Consider the following 18,492-nt stretch of genomic DNA (forward strand, 5'->3'; position numbering starts at 1 on the left):
TCTTATGTATTGGGCTTATGGCAATCTGGAGCAATTCCTAGTCATTCAGTGATTCAAGTTGTATTGTAGCAAAAAACACTAAGTGAATACAGAATGCCAGACATTATTGTATCCCTTTGCAAAAGCTACAGTGACCATCTTGAACAGTGACATCCTGGGATATTTAATTGTTTATAATCTGGGGGGTTTAGAAATTTTTATGATAAAGAATTTCTCAGGAAAATATTCAATAAGAAGTTAAATTGTCTCTTGAATATGGTGACTCTAAAAGTCTTAGAAGGCATTAAGAAAGTATGATCAAGCTGGTTGTAGTGGTGCACACCTGTCATCCCCATGGCTCTGGAGGCTAAGGCAGGAGGATCGTGAGTTCAAAGCATGCCTCAACAACTTAGTGAGGCCCTAGTAGCATAGTGAGCCCCTGTCTCAAAATAAAAAAGGGCCAGGAATGTGGCTCAGTGGTTAAGTACCCCTGGTTCAATCCCTGGTGCCCTCCTCTCCACCAAAATAGAAAGTATGATGAAATATAATTACTCACTCAATGCTGTCTTGGCCATAAGGAGGTCCCAGGTTACTGTGAACTGTGGTTTTTACCATTTTCCTTTCTGTGCCTGACATCTTCCTACCATTCTTAAGGGAGAACACCATATAATATCTGCTTACTAGAAATAAAAATATGACCAACAAAATATCAGATATTAGTAATGACATAGAATTGATGAACACTTCCTTATTTTTATGACAGATCCTCATAGCTTCCTGCATTTACTGTACCTTCCACTTGTCTTAGAAATTAATGGGCTAAATTACATCTTTTGCCAAGGTGGTTTTTAAATGTTGCTGTTTGTGACTCTGTGCTGATACAGGTGTGACTTTGAAAGCTTATAGCTTCTTGCTTACAGGTACTGCAATGCTTTTTTTAACAGAGCTGTCTTGTTCTGTTTTTATTGCCATGCTTCTGTGTAGTACAAATCTGAATAGGAAGCACCAGAAGGTAATCCTCACCATGAGAGTACGGTAACTCATTGACGTGTCTTGGACAATGCATATTACATCCCTGGCTGATGTAATAGACATTCAAAGGGAAGCGGCAGCGAGTTCCTATCAGTATATTTTCCATGTATCCATCACACAGACACTGTTGCAAGCCTATGCAATCCATACTGATATTGTCACAGTGTAACAGATTTACATTCTTCATTTGTCTGTCTCAAGACAAACGTGTTTGCAAGTCGTACATAAAGTGATGCGTGTCTCCTAAAATGTTTTTTGTTTCATTCAGCAGAGGATAAGGACGGCAGAAGAAAGGAGAAGGCAAGTATAAAAGACCCACATTTTCCAAATTTCAACAAAAAGTTGTCCTCCTCCTCCAGTGCTCTCCTTCACAAAGACACCAGCCAAGGGGCCGCCACTGTTTCTGCTGCCCACGTGTCTGTCACAGGAGAGCAGCTAGGTGCGCGGGATCCCACAGGTGGGAGAAGCAAATCAAGTCTGACAAGAGATGGACAGGAGAGCCACTGTCCCAGCAAGTCCCTCTCCCCGAGGCAGCGTTTGGCTCCAGATCCTGCCATTCACCCATCACAAGACGAGCGTGGCGATGTGCGTGGTGTGAAAACCAGAGGAAGGGTGGACACGGAGGGCCTCGGGGAGAGGAGAAGCACGCTGCGGGGGAGCACCCTTTCTCAAAGCACCCTGGAGATCAAGAGCCTGGAGGGCGGCCGGGGTGGGGGCAGGGCCACAACCTCCTTTTCTCTGTCGGATGTCTCCGCGCTCTGTTCTGATGTCCCCGAGTTACACTCAACTGCCATTCTGCAGGAGAGTGACATTTCCCATCTTATTGATAATGTCACTTTAACAAACAACAATGAGCCAGGCAGTTCCATCTCAGCCCTGATTGGCCAGTTTGATGAGTCCAGTAATCAGACTACCTTCACAGCAGCGTCCCATCTTCCCAACAACAGCCTGACGTCAGGCCAAACTCCCCAGGGCCTCAAAACACCCTTCCAGCCTGGGTTTTGCAGGGGAAAGCCCACGTCATCCTTCCTGTGCTCATCTCCTGAACTGATCGCCTTCCCGGGGCCTGAGATCACCAGACTGGCGACAGTTGCTTGTAAGGCAGCAGGTGCTCCAGTCTCTAAAGTTAAACCAGAGGATGACCTTGCTGGTACAACCAGGACAAGGGCCATGGAGGGCAAGCTGCTTGGGTCCCCTGATGCTCCTCATGGCTGGTTTCCAAGAAGTCCCACTGGCAGAGAAGACTGGGGACCACTGAAGAGCTTCAGCCCTGTCCTTTCCCCTGATCTGACGTTGGGAGACGTAATAGGCGACCCCACTCTCTGTGTGAATTCTGGAGAGAGCAGCCTTGTGGAAATTGATGGGGAGACCGAAGTCCTGTCTCCAACAACCTATGAAAGTAGGAGAGAGGAAACAGGTCAATTGGCTTCCCCGTTAGAACTGAAGTTTAGTCAGGGTGTGGTGGAGCACTGTCAGAGAGGTCTGAGAAATGGCTACTGCAAAGAGACTCTCCACCCTTCTGTCCCTGAAATAGTCAACCACATTCAAGAGGTCAAAAATCGAAGTCTTTCTTGTCTAACCTACCAGGGTGCTGGCTTTATTCATAACTGTTTCTCAAATTCAGATGCAAAAATGAACCCTGTCTGGGTGTCCCAGCCGCCCAGTGTTCAAGATGTGCATGCCCCTGTGTCCCAGCAGTCAGCACGTCCACCCATGCCTGCTTCAAAGTTGCCAAGTCCTTGCAAATCCAAAAGTCTGGGAGATTTAACATCAGAGGACATTGCCTGCAATTTTGAGAGCAAGTATCAGTGCATTAGCAAGAGTTTCATTACAACTGGCATTAGAGATAAGAAGGGCATAACCGTGAAGGCAGAGCCCTTGGGGCCTTCTGATGCACTCACGGAGCAGCTCCGGAAGCTGGTGTCCTTTGAGCAAGAAGACAGCGGCCAGGTGCTGTATTCAAAGCAGGACTCCAGTGCGTTTCCCAGAGCCTTGGTCAGAAAACTGTCATCCAGAAGTCAGAGCCGAGTGCGCAACATCGCCAGCCGTGCCAAGGAGAAGCAGGAAGCCAGCAGGCAGAGGGTGGTGAGCCCCAGCGGCCACCCAGGGGGTGGAGTGCTGCTCCGAAGCAAGCCTGCAGCCCCTGCCCCGGCCGGGAACCGCCACTCCACGGGCTCCTACATTGCAGGTTACCTGCGCAGCGCCCATGGGGGCGACCTGGAGGGCCGCGGCATCCCCGAGGGGGCCTGCTCGGCCCTGCGCCACGGCTACGTGGACCAGTTTTGTTCAGATAGTTCTGTTTTGCAGACTGAGCCAAGCAATGACGATAAACCAGAGATTTATTTTCTTTTGAGACTGTGAATTCCACAAAGCTGCATTTCCAATGTTTACAGGTGTCCTGCAGAACGTTAGCGTGTTCACCTCTGTGATCCCTGGCTTTGAAATGACTTTCCAGTGTATTTTTAAACTTGTACCTTGGTCTCCACTTGACTTCCTATGTCCCCCTGTGTGTGGGTTTGTACGTAGACTCCCTGACATTCCGGGGTACCTAGGCGCTGCCCACCCTCAGGTGTTGTGAACTGTGCCCTGTGAGATGCGTGCATGCCCTAGATGTGAAACCCCAGCAGCCTGGCTACAGTGTGCTTGTGACTCCCAAAATGCCCTTCCTGTGTCCTCAGATTGTGTCAGATGTTCGTTTTACTCTCTTTAACTGTTGAGTCCGTTGAGACTGTGAACTACAAAGGGATGATTCTTTGTTCAAAGCCATTATCATTTTTCTTTCTACATTGAGAAACCCAGATACATTTTTATAATTCAGTTAAAAGAAGTTTAAAAGAGTTCCCTTTGTCTTTTAAGACTTCCTCACCCCAACCAGAAGGAGAATTCAAAGAGGGCATGGCTGCTTCCAAGCCCCTCCCCCCTTAGAATATGCTGGAAGACAGCAAAACTTCTGTATATAGGGACAAAATGGTTTGTTTTACAAAAATTTTGTTACATATTTTTGCTAACAGCTTTGTATGTAACAAGAACCCCGTTGCCAAGCTCTTTGTCGTACTTATGAATTTTCTGATAAGTTATAGATTGCAAATAATGGCTTCCAGAATGAGGGACTTCCATCAGATTGAAAACAATAGTAGCACAAATCGAACACTTCCTCAAAGCTTTCATGAAAAAAAAAATTCTCATAATAAAATCCAAGTGAATAGATTATTAGGAGAAAAAATCCTTTTCCCTTCAGTAAACCAAGTAACTCTATTTTAGTACTGACTTACATTATTTTCACTGTGAATCCATTTTTTAAAATTGCATGTTCAAATGTCCCTCTTTGTTTTTTTGTAACATTACTGCAATGATGTTCTTCCTGGAATTCATGAAAATATGATTAAAAGTTAGCAGATTTTTAAATACTTGGTGTTTGTTGTTGTTTTGTTTTTACAGTTGAAGTTGACGTGATAGTGTTGAGAGGGCACCCAGAGCACCCAAGGGGACATACTCTCCTTCCTGTGTCTTTGTAGCAGCATAGAGAACTTCCACTACAGAGCACAGTGTTAAGCAGTAGTTTCAGTGTTTCCATTATGTTTTGAAGAACGTATTTGTAGGTCATGAGTCCTTTTGCATTTGGTATTGCCATTGCAAGGTGGTGGTGGCCATGATGGTGGGTGGGTGGGGGGCACATGGGGAAGGGGGGAGAGATGCTGTCCTTGGCACATCTAGTATCTGGCACATTGTGATGGGGGAGTCAGTTGAGGGAGAGCACAGACCCCCACTGATTTTCCCCAAGTTGGGGTCATTTATTTGAATAGGCCCTGGGAACCTGCTTGGGACAAGAATGTCTTGGAGAGGAAGAGAGACTCACTGCTATGCCCTTAGTGAGCCCTTAGTTTTGTCTTGGGGGGTTCTCAGCCCCTAAACTTCAATCGTTAGGTCTTGTTCCTAAAGTATCTTTATTTTAGAAGAGATTGACAGAAAGTTGTTGAAATTCATTTGCAAAGGAACAGAATTTAACTGCTTTTTCTGATTCAATGGAGACTCTGTTTTTAAAAGTAAAATAAAACAGAAAGAAAAGAAATCTAGTATACGTTGGGATGCCAACCCAGCCTCAAAATGATTATCACATACGTGGTTGGGGCCACATGGCGGAGGTGTCAGACCAGTTCTGCATCCATGTCTGCTTGTCACCCACACGTGTGGCTTTCTTCTCCTGATCACACGTAGGAAGGGAAGTGATTCCATGCTAATCCTCTGGGGATGAGCTAGAGGAGCAAGGAAGCTGAAATTTTAATAAAAGCATTGGATGTTCAGATTAGACTCATTAGGATTTTCACTTGTTTGAAGAATGGATATGGGACTCTCCCAGTCCCTAGGACATCACAAAAGTGAGATCTCAATCAAGGTATTAACAGGCCTTCTAATGGTTGTACTTTGAGAGCTCTGAGCCCAGGGAGCCACTGTTCTCAGTAGGGTCTGATTCAGATGAACCCGTGGAGTTCCAGAGCTTCCTCCTGTGCCTCCTCTCCGGGCTGGAAGAGCTGTCTGCAGCAGAAGCAATGTCCATGGAGGACAGAAGCAAAGTTTTCCAGTGTAAATATGACCATCTTTTCCCACTGAAGATGGCTGCATGGTCCCTTACGGAGTCACGTCCCTACCCTTGCACACGGGGTCTTTGTTTGGAGCCCTTACCTGGCTTCTGCAGCCTGGTGACTTCTGCAGCTTGGTGGCTCCTGCCTTGGTCTGCATGTTTCTTCTTTACCTTCTGCATTCTTCAAGGGCCACCCCAGAGGATCCCGTTCCATAGGGAGCCTTCCCTGGTCATCACCTCCTCTTCCCCAGTGGCACCCAACATTCAGAATTGCTCAGTCCTCTTTGGGGTCCTCCAATGCATCTGCAAAGCCCCAGATTCCACTCCATTATCAATCCTTGCGTGTCTGCCTCCTCACTAGATTTCATCCCTCCCAGGGCAGTGCCCATGCGTGTGCCCTTTTCCTGGCTAAAGACATAGCTGGTACCTATGTGCATTTGGTGAATGTCTGACAAATTGATGAATAAAGAAAATTAGGGAAAATGCAAGAAAGAAAAAATAGCACGCTGATATCTTGGCTGGTTACATGCCTGGAAGGAGGAAGAAGCACGAGATCTTGCCCCCAGTAGTTTTGTGTGTAATGACTGAATTTATCTCTTCATATTTCCCTCTGGTCTCCAAGTCTGTTTCCACCCCCCTTTTAATTTAGTGTCTACTTAGTAATTTATGGTAACAGAAGCTGATATTTGTACAACATTCTGCAGCATAAAGAGGCTATTAAATACATTGCATCTCATTCAGTCTTTACAATATTGAGAGGAGATGACGTTACCCTTGTTTTATAGATTCTCCATGAGTTTGTGATTTGTCCAGGATCACATGGGCAGGTAGGAAAGAGCTGAGCAAAGTTATTCCAGCTCCTATATGAGTCCTCTTTTCCCTGCATACCATTGCTTTTTCTGAAGACTTCTAATAAGCATTTAGTTAGCATCTGCTCTGGGCCAGGTACTCAGCTGGGTGTTAGGATTATGACAGGAAGGACTCATCTTTGTGAAGCCACCAACTGGTGGAGGTACTGAGAAATAAGATACTGGTGTTGGTACAAACGTCCAAACAGAAACATAGCATATATGGTCGCTGAAAATATGGGGAGGAGAGAGGCATGTTGCTATGTATATGACACCCATGCATCACTCATTTTTTGGACTAAAATAGCTAAGATCTTAACCAGGGTCATTGAGAAAGTGTCTACAACAAAATCTAACATGCTGACAGGTCCTTGGGGGTGAGGAGGGATGTCCAAAGAAAGAGGACCACCAAGGGGATGAGTGACTGAGGTGACCACTGCTTTACAGCAAAGCCAGGCAGCTGTTGGGAGGTGCAGGAACCTCCAGAGAAGCCGTGTGAGAGATGGTCCTAGTGTCCTCTCCTCCTCCTTCCTCTGGTGGAGTGGTCCGTCCTATGACACCAGCTGCTATCTCCCCAGGTTGTGTATGGCCTTCCGGGCAGCTACTGGGAGAGGAGACCCTTGCCAGATCACCATCTTGCCAGCTCAGGGTAGGCTGTATCTGGGGACCCTCCATGTGCAGCAGCAGCAGCAGCAGCAGCAGCAGCATCTGGGACCCAGTGGCTGTAGGAACAGCAGAGTGGCTGAAAGCCTGGCAGAGAACCCTGAGTTTTGGGCCCAGTAGGGGCAAGAGGACCTGGTCCAACTGTATCTCTCGGGTCAGTCTGATTTTGTCCTCTGGTGTCCCAGATCTTTTATGAGAACAAGAGACTTTCACTACTTCCTCAAGAGGGACGGCACTGGGCCAGTCCTTCCAGGTAGGGGTCAGGCTCAGCCTTTCAGGAAGCCATGCCAACCAGCTCAAGCCCCCAGTGCTGCGGCTGGTCCTTGTCCCAGCTGATACCCACCATCCCCTCGTCCTCACCCATCAGCTCTCCCACACCCTTGGCCAACACATTTGTGGCTCTACATGGCTTTCCCAGTGGCTTGACTCAGTCCTTCATCTGTGATGGAGTGAAACCAGCTGTAGTTTGGATTTTTTTTTTTTTTTAGAGCATTATAGGTTGGTTCATTTTGGCAAATCATACATGCATGGAACCCGATTTCAGTCCCCATCCCCTCTTTTTACCTTCCCTCTGCCCTCCCCCTGTTCTTTGTTAACAGTTTGCATCTTGGATGTCCCCTAGAGGTCCCTGTATTGAAGGCTTGGTCCCTGCCTATCACACTATGGGGAGCTGGTGGAACTCTGAGGAGGTGGGCCTTGGTGGAAGGCAGTGAGGTCATCTGGGTTCCCTTGAAGGGGACTATGGGCCCAGTCCCTTCCTCTGTCTTTTTACTTCCCAGCGGCCATGAGGTGCTGTGAGGCCTCTTCCACCCTCATTCCCACTATCATATGCTGTGCAACCACAGGACCAAAATGACTGGGCCCAGTGGCCATGGAAACCTCTGAAACTATGAGCCAAAATAAACCTTTCCTCCTTGTAAGTTGATTTATCTCAGGTACTTTGTCATAGCAATGGGAGGCTAACATGGACCCTTGGTTGTTTTTCCTTGCATATGACAGTTGCTGTGAGTGCCCATTTAGGACCCCCATAAGGAACAGATCACCAAGCAGTACTTCCGCAAGTCCTATATGCCATGCAAACTTATTTTTGCTCCTAGCAACAACTCAGCTACAGCTCCTCATGACCATCAGTCTCAATTAAACCCCCAGTCCAGAAAGTCTGCTCTTGGCTGGGCACTGTGGTGCACGCCTATAATCTCAGTAGCTCAAGAGACTGAGGCAGGAGGATCAAAGCCAGTTCAAAGCCAGCCTTACAACTTAGTGAGACCCTCAGCAGCTTAGCAAGACCTTGTCTCTAAATAAAAAATAAAAAGGGTTGGAGATGTGGCTCAGTGGTTAAACACCCCTAGGTCCAACCCCTGGTTAAAAAAAAAAAAAAGTTCTGTTCTTGCTTGGAGATGTTCCAGCAACACAGTTGCAATTTTCCTTTCAGGGAAACACTTGGTGTGGATCTGTAGGCAGCCACACAGGGCTGGAGGGAGGGAGTGCACGCTCAGCACCTGTCGTGGTGGGCCCTGAGAGGGGCTCATCCTAGCTCCGCCCCTTGGGCCCTGGAGCCCTGGCCTTTCCATCTGCTGTGGGATCTTGACGCTGTGTCCTGAGCCCATTGTGTGAGCAGTGGGTTGACCAAGAAGAGAGGCTGGTTGACATGCAGAGGATTTGTTGTTAAGAGCCCCCTTGCTGCCAGGCGCATTTAATGAATTTCTGGAGAAGCCCAGCATGTCTCACCAGATGTCTTCATTGGATTCAAGAGCTTCCCCTCTCCATCAGCTGTTTGCAGGGACTTTCTGTGGCTCCACAGCTGTGAACTGAGGCAGTGGCACCAGTCAGTGCTTCACATCTCAGGGGCCATATGAAGTCCAAGCCAATAAACCATTTTTTTTGTTGTTGTATATTCAGAACGTCGTGAATCTTGTTCTAAGTGTATTACTTCCTTCTCACAATAGTGACCCGGTCACCATAGCACCATTCTGTCCATCTGAATGAAGCACCGTGGAATGTGAAGGTGACGGGATCAATGACGACAAATACACTACTGTATTCAGGAGTGTTAACACAGACACAGGGCGAGGGCTGGCCTTGCAGACATGGAGGTGAGCTGCTTTTGACTCTCTTTACTGAGGAGAATCAGGAATAAAATATTCAGTAATGTAATGGCCCTGAACTAAGTGCCAGAGGTGGGGTTGATTTGCTCCAATAAAATTCATATCTAGCAGAGAAGCCACAGTTGGGCCCCCTGGTTAGGTTCATAGTGGTCCACTGGCACCCATCACAATCCTTTTTTTTTATTTTTCTGCAGAGACCAGGTAGATGCAATGACTCAGGGGACTATAGGAATCAAATCTCTGAACCCCTTAAGTCTCTCTTGGTACTGAGACCAAGGAAAACAGAAGGCATTCCTGGGAAGTGAGATTTCTCTGATCTACTGACTTGGCCTGAAGGGAGGGGCACCACCTTAAAAGGCTAACACGGGTCCTTCCTATCATTACAATCCTTCATTCAGAGGTTGGGAAACCAAGGGCCATCCTCTGAGTATGCCTGCCCCATTGTGCATTTGGAGACTAGAGAATCAGCCACAGGTGGGCCTGAGATCAGGCGGAGCATCTGAGCAAACTTGAGCCCAGGAGTCTTCGTTTCTGACTGGAAGACCCCGTCATCATAGCACCAGCTGTGACCTGGTTGCAACCATCCTCAAGGAGTCCAGGCACTGCCTTTGCTCCAGTGAATTCTGACTGGCCATGTGAGCCAGGATTAGAGACAGATGTGGCATGCTATGGTGGCGTCACCAGGAGCCAGCTTCCGCTCCCAGCCGTGAGCTCTGGGTCTGTGGGCCGAGACCCAGGGAAGAGTTGGAAATGGCAGCCTTCCAGGGCACCTAGTCCCCTCTGTTTGTTATCTCTGGTTGTACAAACCAAGCCAAACCCTGGTCCTCCAACTCTAGCGTGCACCCAATCCCCAAAGGGCTGGCAAACACACTGCGTCAGCGGGTCTGGGGTGGGGCTGTTTTCTACCAAGTTCCTGGATGACACCAGTGCTGTCGTGGGTGGGACGTGCTTTCAGGACTGCTGCTGAGGAGGCTGTTTGTCCTTGTCACCTCTGGGAAACCACCATCCTTTCACTATAGTGTAATAGGCACCTTGGGACAAAGCACCTTGACTGCCCTTTTGGCCACACAGCTCATTATGGTCACTGCAGCCATCTAGCCTCAGCCTGGCCGATCCCCATATCCCCAGGGGTGTCAGGGAGCCCAAGGCATCAGTGAATTTCTAGAGAAGGGAATGTCCTTGGTCCCCTGGAGAACAAACACAGGTCGCAAGGCCCCATGTGTTCATTACCTTCCCCTGAGCTTCCTGACTCCTTTCTCCTATCCAGGGCCTCTGGCATTTCCACCTTAACTTAATGAACCGTTATGAATCCAAGCCTCAACAGTTCATCTCAACAAACTATTAGGACGGGTGTCCTGGCTGGATGCAGAGTTCCAACTTATCCATTTTAGTAAATTCTCTTATTTGGCTTTAATTACACTCCCCTGGCTGCGTGTCCTCAGGATTTATCCCACAGATGTTTCTCTGGTTCCTGTTTGAGGTACTCATAATCCATCCCACCACCTGCCTAGAGTCATCCCTGGCTTTCACAGACTGTCTGAACATAGCAATTAGTGCCCCAAAGCTATGGGACTTCAAGGCCATCATAAATAGCCAGCCACTGCAAAAGTCCTTTCATCGTCACTACCTCCTGCTGATCCATGGCGGTGGCAACCGGACATCCCCAGGCCTACCCTAGAGCCCCACTTCCGCCCAGCTGGTCACTGGTGAGACTTCAGTTGTTCTCATACACAGGGTGCCAGCAGATGTCACTGCCCATGCTGGTACCAACAGTCTTGGCCTGGGGTTCCTGGAGAAGGCCATCTGGGGAGATGCGTCCATGCAGCAGAGAAGGCAAGGCAGGAGGGAGAGAATATAGGAGGTGGAGAGTGGCCAGGCTGCCTGTGGCTTCAGAACAAACACAGCTGGTTGCCCAATCTGGAGGACATTTCAGGGAGCCAAGGAAAACAACAGCATTTGTTGGGGAAAAGCAAGCAATTCACTGGCTGAGTCCGCTGTCTCTGGATCTTGTCATTACATCAACCTCTGTAGTATGTTCACATACCTGGCTCTTGGGACTTAACCTTTGCAATGCCACTGTCCAAGCTCGGGTACTGTCTGGCCAGTGTGAGATTGGCGAGCTCTCCTGCCCATGGGGCTGTACAGAGCCCTCCCCAGCCAGCGGCATCAGTTACTGCAGCAACTGTGGACTCAAAGCTGAGCGTTCTGCCTCGGAGCAAGGGAGGCAGCTGCAGAGGGGAGTGTTGTCAGGGCCAGGTCAACCTGGGCTGAGTGCAACTCATCTAGTGTGGCAGTCGGGTCATCTAACGCTTCTTGAAGACCACTACAAAGCAGTTTCAACACTAAGATTTAGGAAATAAAAGATTTAGCAAAATCGCTTAACTTGATGAAGTTGCTCTTTTGTGAAGTGTGTGCGTAGCAGATCATGTGAAGACCACATGCTCAGAGCAGCGGTGAACACAGGCCTGGGGCAAGCGGGGAGCCCAGAGGGCACTGGCTTCAAGTGGGGACTGGTCAGAGAAGGTCTCCTAGAGGCAAGACCAGACACAAGGGTGTGCCCAGGGCCCTGTCAGAGGAACCTGTGCAGGGCCTTAGTGCTTTCTGGCCTCCCTTGGACATATTTTGGTTTATCTTTGAATTTGTGTTTTATAAGTGAAATCCAGTGTGACAGTGGAGCAGGTGCCTGCACCTGGAGCCCCTGCTCACCTGTGTACAGTCCCACCTTGAGCTGCCCAATCCCTCTAGTTCTCAGTGGCCCACCTTGCCATTGTCCCCAGTTCCTGGCAGTGGGGTTGAGGTCCTGGGGAAGGCCGAGCTGCAGCTTCCCCTGCCTTGGGCTTCTTACCCAAACCCAAATCAGGGACCAAGTACTTATTTCCCCTGGCCCACGGGCTGGGCTGTAGGCCTCCTGAGTTATGTGGCCAGCTCTGCCTGGAGGCAGCGGTGCCTGGCAGCTCTCGGAGGATTAGTAGGGATCTTCCAGATGAAAGAGGGGGGAAGTGGCTGAGAATGGGAAGAGGACTTGAAACATAGAATTTCACCATCCATATAAAAATGGGCTTTAAAAAAACCAAAATTTATTTTTTTTAGTTATAGGTGGACACAATGTCTTTATTTTACTTTATGTGGTGCTGGGGATTGAACCTGGTGCCTCATGCATGCTAGGTGAGCACTCTACCTCTGAGCCACAACCCCAGCCCTGGGGCTTTTTTTTTTTTAACTTCCGGTGTGAACATCTTGGTAGATGGTGGTTTCATTTTCTGAAATGGGAAGGACAGGAATGGGTAGGTCAGCGTAGAATCTTGAGTCCCCTCTTGGCCACAAGGGAACATAATTTGAGATTCCCATGAGATGTCTCCTCAGAGATGTCCACTTGACAGCCTGGCAGAGGTGAGGCTGGATGTGGGTCTGGACATCCCACCCAGGTGGCTAATGCAGTGGAATCAGGTGCAGTTGCCCAGTTGGACGGTGCAGATGGAATAGAGAAGGGGGCTGAGACCCCTTGCTTTAGATGACAAGCAGAAAAGAACCCAGTAAGGAAGAAACATGGGAGCACCACCCAACAAAAGACGCAAGCATCTTAAGAAGGAAGTCTCCAAGGACTTTAAAAGTTTCAAATAGATATTAGAAGTTCGAGGTATTTTTCACAACAACGTGCATCTTCAGCTTTTCTTGGACAATTGGTCTGACCTCACTGGTGCAGCATCTGTAGGTCAAAGGCAGCTGTGGGCCCAGAGCCAGCTTCTCAGCCCATCCACTCTGCGGCTCGCCATTCCGCACCCCTCCTGCAGGCTCCCTGTTAGGGCTTGTGCATCCTTGTTTCATGCTTACATTACTGAATGTCCTCCAGACTGTGCCTGAGTCTCTTCAGAGCCAGGAAAACAAAAGGTAGCCCATTCACTGAAAAGCAAAATTGGAGAAAGCCTACTCCTTTGTGGAAGTAAAGAATATTCTGTGTGCTCAATGAGAAAACAAAGCCTGTTCTAAACACAGCTCTGCCTGTTCCACTTAGTCTTAATTCACTGCCCCCAGCTGCTGTAGCTTTCCAGTGGACCCTGATCCATATTCACCTGCAGTGCTGTGCCCAGATCAAACCCTTCTCAAATGTTTCCACTATGCTGTTTTTCCTGTTCTGTCTCTGTTCCCCAGAGAGCCCTGCATGTTGGAACCCAAGTTTTCAGAATATATGAACTAAGGATTTTTAAAAATATCTAAACCCACACTTAGGAGCACTCGAATCTCTGTCCTTCACTGACCCTTCTCCCAGCTGCCAATTTGGTGCCAATGCTAGTTCAAGTCAAATTCTGCCTGCAGGACCATTTTCTAATCATCCCACTTGCTGCAGTCCATCCTGGGAACAGGTCTGCATGGCGGGAGCTCACTCTGGTGTCTCGGAGAATCCTTCCCTCTGGTGACTGCACCCAGCATCAATGCCAGGGTGAGGTGTGGGCTCTGTGCCCCACATCTCCTTACCCCCACCCCCAGCACCTCACCACACCCACTCCATCATCTCCTGGTGGACAGCATCCACTGCTGGGGACTAGTTACATATTAGGACATTGTAGTCTTATAAATTAGAAGCTTCATCTCCCAGGGGAAGCAGAGCCAGTTGGCTTGTTTAATCATCTGTTCTTTCTCTTTTTTTTTGTAGGTATTGGGGATTAAACCCACAGTCTGGCCCATGGTAGGCAAGTTGTCTGTCACTGAGTTACTCCCCAGCCCAACACGCAAAGTTCTTAATAGTGGTTTTTATACAATAAATACTGAAGTTTTTACTGCTATATTCTGTTATTATTATGGTCATTTTATGCCATCCTATTATGTCTTCTTTCTATTAACTATTGTCTGACTATTGGGCTCATCAATTTCTCTTTAAGAGATGGAGCCAGCTGGGCACGGTGGTACACACCTGTAATCCCAGAGGCTCGGGAGACTGAGGCAGGAGGATCACAGATTCAAAGCCCGCCTCAGCAATTTAGAAAGGTACTGAGCAACTCAGTGAGACACTGTCTCTGAATAAAATATTTTTTAAAATGGGGCTGGGGATGTGGCTCAGTGGTTAAGTGCCCCAGGGTTCAATCCCTGGTACCTGAAAAACAAAAACAAAAAAGATATGGAGACTTGCTATGTTGCCCAGGCTGGCCCCAAACTGCAGGTGCAATTGATTCTGCAGCCTCAGCCCCGTAGCTGGGACCACAGGTGCATACCAGTTTCTTTCTCTTTGGAATACAATTTCAATTTTTTTCCACAAGTTTTCTGAGTTGTGCACAATTTCTTTTACTTATCTGTTAGGACTTGTCCACCCTCGTTTCATGCTTACATCATTGAATGTCCTGCAGACTGTGCATGAGTCTCTGTCAGAGTCAGGAAAACAAATGATAGCCCATGCACTGAAAAGCAAAATTGGAGAAAGCCTACTCCTTTGTGGAAAGTGAAGAATATTTATATTATATATAAATATAATATATATAATATATATTATATATATTATGTACCATTTCCTACTCGTAGGGATACAGAAAAATTTCTGTTTATAAGTTATGGGCAGATACATACTTATTAGAAGAAACAGAATATCCATATTCATCTACAGAGAAATACATATTTATTTATGTGTTTATTATTGGAAATTGACAGAGAAAAGAAATAACTCATACATCAAAATCCTTCTCTTATTTCCAATTTACAATTTTTTAATACTTCAAACCTATTCTTTATCAGTTATTCACTCTGAATTGTTTGATGTTTATGCATTGAATAAGTGGTCATTTTACATTGTTCTTTGTGCTGCCTTGTGATTTTTTTCACATCTAATTTTTCATTTCCATTTTGTTATTTACAGTGATATCACAGCTTGAGAACAAAGTATGATTTTAGAAGGCCTACTCAGTGTTTTGAATATTTTTACCTTCATTTCCTCCACGTGTCCTCTACCTCCAGTTGGTATTTCAGTACACATTTGTGTGATTTATTTATTTTTTTTAAAGTTTTTTGAGACACAGTCTTGCTGTGTTGCTTATGCTGCCCAGGCTGACCTTGAACCTGTGACTCCCCTGCCTCAGCCTCCTCAGCCGGCACTACAGGTGCATACGACCACACCCAGCCTGTGTGACTTATTTATTTTTAAATTTTGAACTTTTCTTCCTGAAACAGTTTAAGAAAAAACAATGGCACAAATAGTACAAAGAATTCCCACATCCCCTTCCCCAGCTTCCCCAAGTGCTGATGTCCTATGCATCCACAGCACAAGGATCAGAAACAGGATCAACGTGGACACCACTGTCAACTAGTTCACAGGGATCATTCAGATTTTACCCATTTCCCAGCAGCGCCCCCTTTTGGATCAAATTCCCATCCAGGACTCCACCTTGCACTTGACATGTTTCTCAATCTCCCCCATCTCTGAATGGACCTTAGGCTCTGTCGCTCGTGGTCTTGACGGTTCTGAAGAGTGCTGTTTAGCTCTTGTCTCCTCATGGCCAGATTCATGTTGTACACCGTTGGCCAACGTCTCACATACCTGAAGGCAGTGCACTTCCATGGGGCCAGGAGGGCTCTTCCAGGAGCAAAGAGAGCTTACCAGGGCTTAGAGGCTCAGTGTCCCCAGATTCATCAGAACCTTCCCACCTGTCCCCATTCCAGCTAATGGGATGCCCTTATTCCCCGCTCAATGCCCTCACTCTACTGGTGGATGCCCTGTGGGAATTCAACTTGTATGGAGTTTAGCTCATCACAGGATGAAGGATTCTGCATTTAATTTGGGAGAATCCTTGTCCTGTGGCTCTAGAAAATAAGGGTCTCCTGCAGGACACACATTGAATTTCAAGGTTATTTGTGTATCCCTTGAAGTTAGAGGTTGAATCCCCGAACTCATCCATTTCTTTTACTATTTTGCCAGTGATAATAGGAGCAATCAGTCAACTTCATTATGTTCTTTATGTTTCCAAAAATGTTGAAAAGAATCATATATGTAGTCACCCAGCTCCTTGTCTCTTAGACTGCTCGAGTAGGATTATGCAGTGGAGAGATTTGGGGTATCTCTATGACCACATTATGCTATGGACTGTCCGTGCTCTCTTTACTGCTGGAAATAGCCTTGTTAGTTTCTTGAAACGTAACCAGATTAGGAACCAATTTTAGAAAGCCCAGAGTCAATTTTTCTTGGTAGAGTAATTATTAGCCTTGCTTCTTCAGCGAAACAGAACCAATATGAGATGATATGTAGATAATAGGTAGATAGATAGAGTCATTATAAGGAATTGGCTTGTGCAACTCATGATGCAGAGAGGTGCAGACCGCAAAGCTGATGGTACCATCCCAGTTGGAGTCCGAAGACCCAGGAGGCGGGAAAGCTGTCGGTGGAGGCGCCTGTGTGACTCTGCAGTCCTGAGAACCAGGACAGTTCATGGTGTAAGTTCTGGTCTTGAGTCTGATCCCAAAGGCAGGAGAAGGCCACTGTTAGTTTGAACACACACACACACACACACACACACACACACACACACACAAGAGTTCTTTCTTAGCCTTTCTTCTGGTTAGTCCCACCCCCACTGGGGAGGGCCAGCATAGAGTTCACCAAATCAGAGGCCAACCTTATCCAGAAATACGCACATGGATACCCCATAAGTGATGTTTAACGAAGCCTTTGGGCACCCCATTTTCCAGTCATGTCACGTCCTCTTGGCACCTCAGGTCAGGAGGCTCACGAGGCCATTTTGTCTCAGTACTGGTGGAACTAACTTTGATGACAAGCAGGGTCCTCCTTGTTTCTCGACTATAACATGGATATTTTCTCCTTGTATTTGGTATCTTGTGATAAGATAGTTGAGACTATGTAAATAGCCCATTTCCCATTATTCCACTTCATTTTTTGTCATTTTAATCTTTTAAAAATATTTTTATTTGTTCTCATTAGTTATACATGATAGTAGAATGCACTTTGACACCTCCTACATAGGGAGTATGACTTCTCATTCTTCTGGTTGTACATGATGTAGAATCATACCCGTAATGTAATCATATATATACTTGGGGTAATAATGTCAGATTCATTCTACTATCCTCCTTCCCCCACACCCCTCCCCTCCTTTCACTCCCCTCACCTAATCCAAAGTACCTCTATTCTTCCCTAGCCCCCACCCCGCTATTGTGAATTAGCATCTGGATATCAGAGAACACATTCGGCCTTCTTTGATAGGCTGATGCTAATTACACTTCTACCTACTAATTTTAGTGTCCACTAATGCTTCTTGATTGGGATTATTATCACTCTAATGTTTACCAAATAAGGATTTTATGGGTTCATAATTACTTCTATATTTTTTGTTTAGAATGCTACTAAATTTATTTATTTATATCACCATGGATTCATGAATAGATGCTTTATTTTCTGGGCTATAATCTATTATTCTATTTATTTTGTTGCTTGGAGTGTCCCAGATTTGGGTATTAGGAACCTGTTTTAAAAGTATACTTAAACAGCTTTGCCCTAGGAATTCCTATGTTCAGGAATGTAGGATTAGTGCAAAAAACAGAGTTTCTGTATGGTTACAGCATTACAGATTTCTTTGCTTATAAATCTCTTAAGAACTTTTTTACTCCTGCATGTTTAATTGAAGACACTCCGCTGGACACTGGGAACTTAGTGGCCACCTTGGATCAAAGCAAGATGAGGCAAGAAGGGCAGTCACAGTGACCCTCCCTCCCACAGTGACCCTTCCCCACCAGGCTGCTTTTCTCTTCCTCCTCCATGACTGCTCATGAGCTTTGTGCCAGAATGTCACCCAGACATCTTTGCCAGAGACACAATTTCAAGTAAAATGTGAAGAAACATGAAAATGTTGGCACCTTAAAGTGATCTCTGTGGATTTCATTTTATGCATAATAAATGCATAGCATTTAATGCTTTTTTATCTTTTAGAATTCATTCATTTTCATCACAAAAGACTTTATAGCTAAAAGAGGTCTAACATACCATCTATATTCATTATTATTTTTTTCTTTTTTACTTCGAGTCACAGAAAGCAATTCTAGCTATCTTATTCCAAAATGAATTTGTTGAAAGGATATGGAGTAACCCATGGAATGGGGGAGTGGGCTGAAGAATCTGGCTCAGAAAAGACAGTGAAGGAGGGGGCTGCGGAAGTCCACACAGAGGGCACTGATGGGCTGATCCTTTGAGAAAACCTCTGAGGAAGTTTTTGTGTAGTTCTCTTCAAGATCCAGAAGCCAAGACTGAATGACAGTCCCCAAAGGATTGGGTCCATTTGAGGATGATGTTTTCTTG

At 46.5% G+C, this 18,492-nt stretch overlaps 1 protein-coding gene across 3 annotated transcripts in view; it reads left to right on the plus strand.

Annotated features, from left to right (window-relative positions):
- Positions 1-3,491, plus strand: part of Plch1 (phospholipase C eta 1) — a 155,700-nt gene extending 152,209 nt beyond the window's left edge. For 2 of the 3 annotated variants that reach the window (XM_026392934.2, XM_026392935.2), the window contains one exon: positions 1,280-3,491. In XM_026392934.2, coding sequence (XP_026248719.1) covers positions 1,280-3,372 — 2,093 coding nt within the window. In that variant the 3' untranslated portion in view covers positions 3,373-3,491. The remainder of the gene's footprint in view (positions 1-1,279) is intronic. The other variant, XM_026392936.2, reaches the window with a different exon arrangement.
- The last annotated feature ends 15,001 nt before the right edge of the window (positions 3,492-18,492 follow it).

Source organism: Urocitellus parryii, chromosome 2 (genome assembly GCF_045843805.1).
Source record: "Urocitellus parryii isolate mUroPar1 chromosome 2, mUroPar1.hap1, whole genome shotgun sequence".
In the NCBI taxonomy this organism is placed as follows: Eukaryota; Metazoa; Chordata; class Mammalia; order Rodentia; family Sciuridae; genus Urocitellus; species Urocitellus parryii.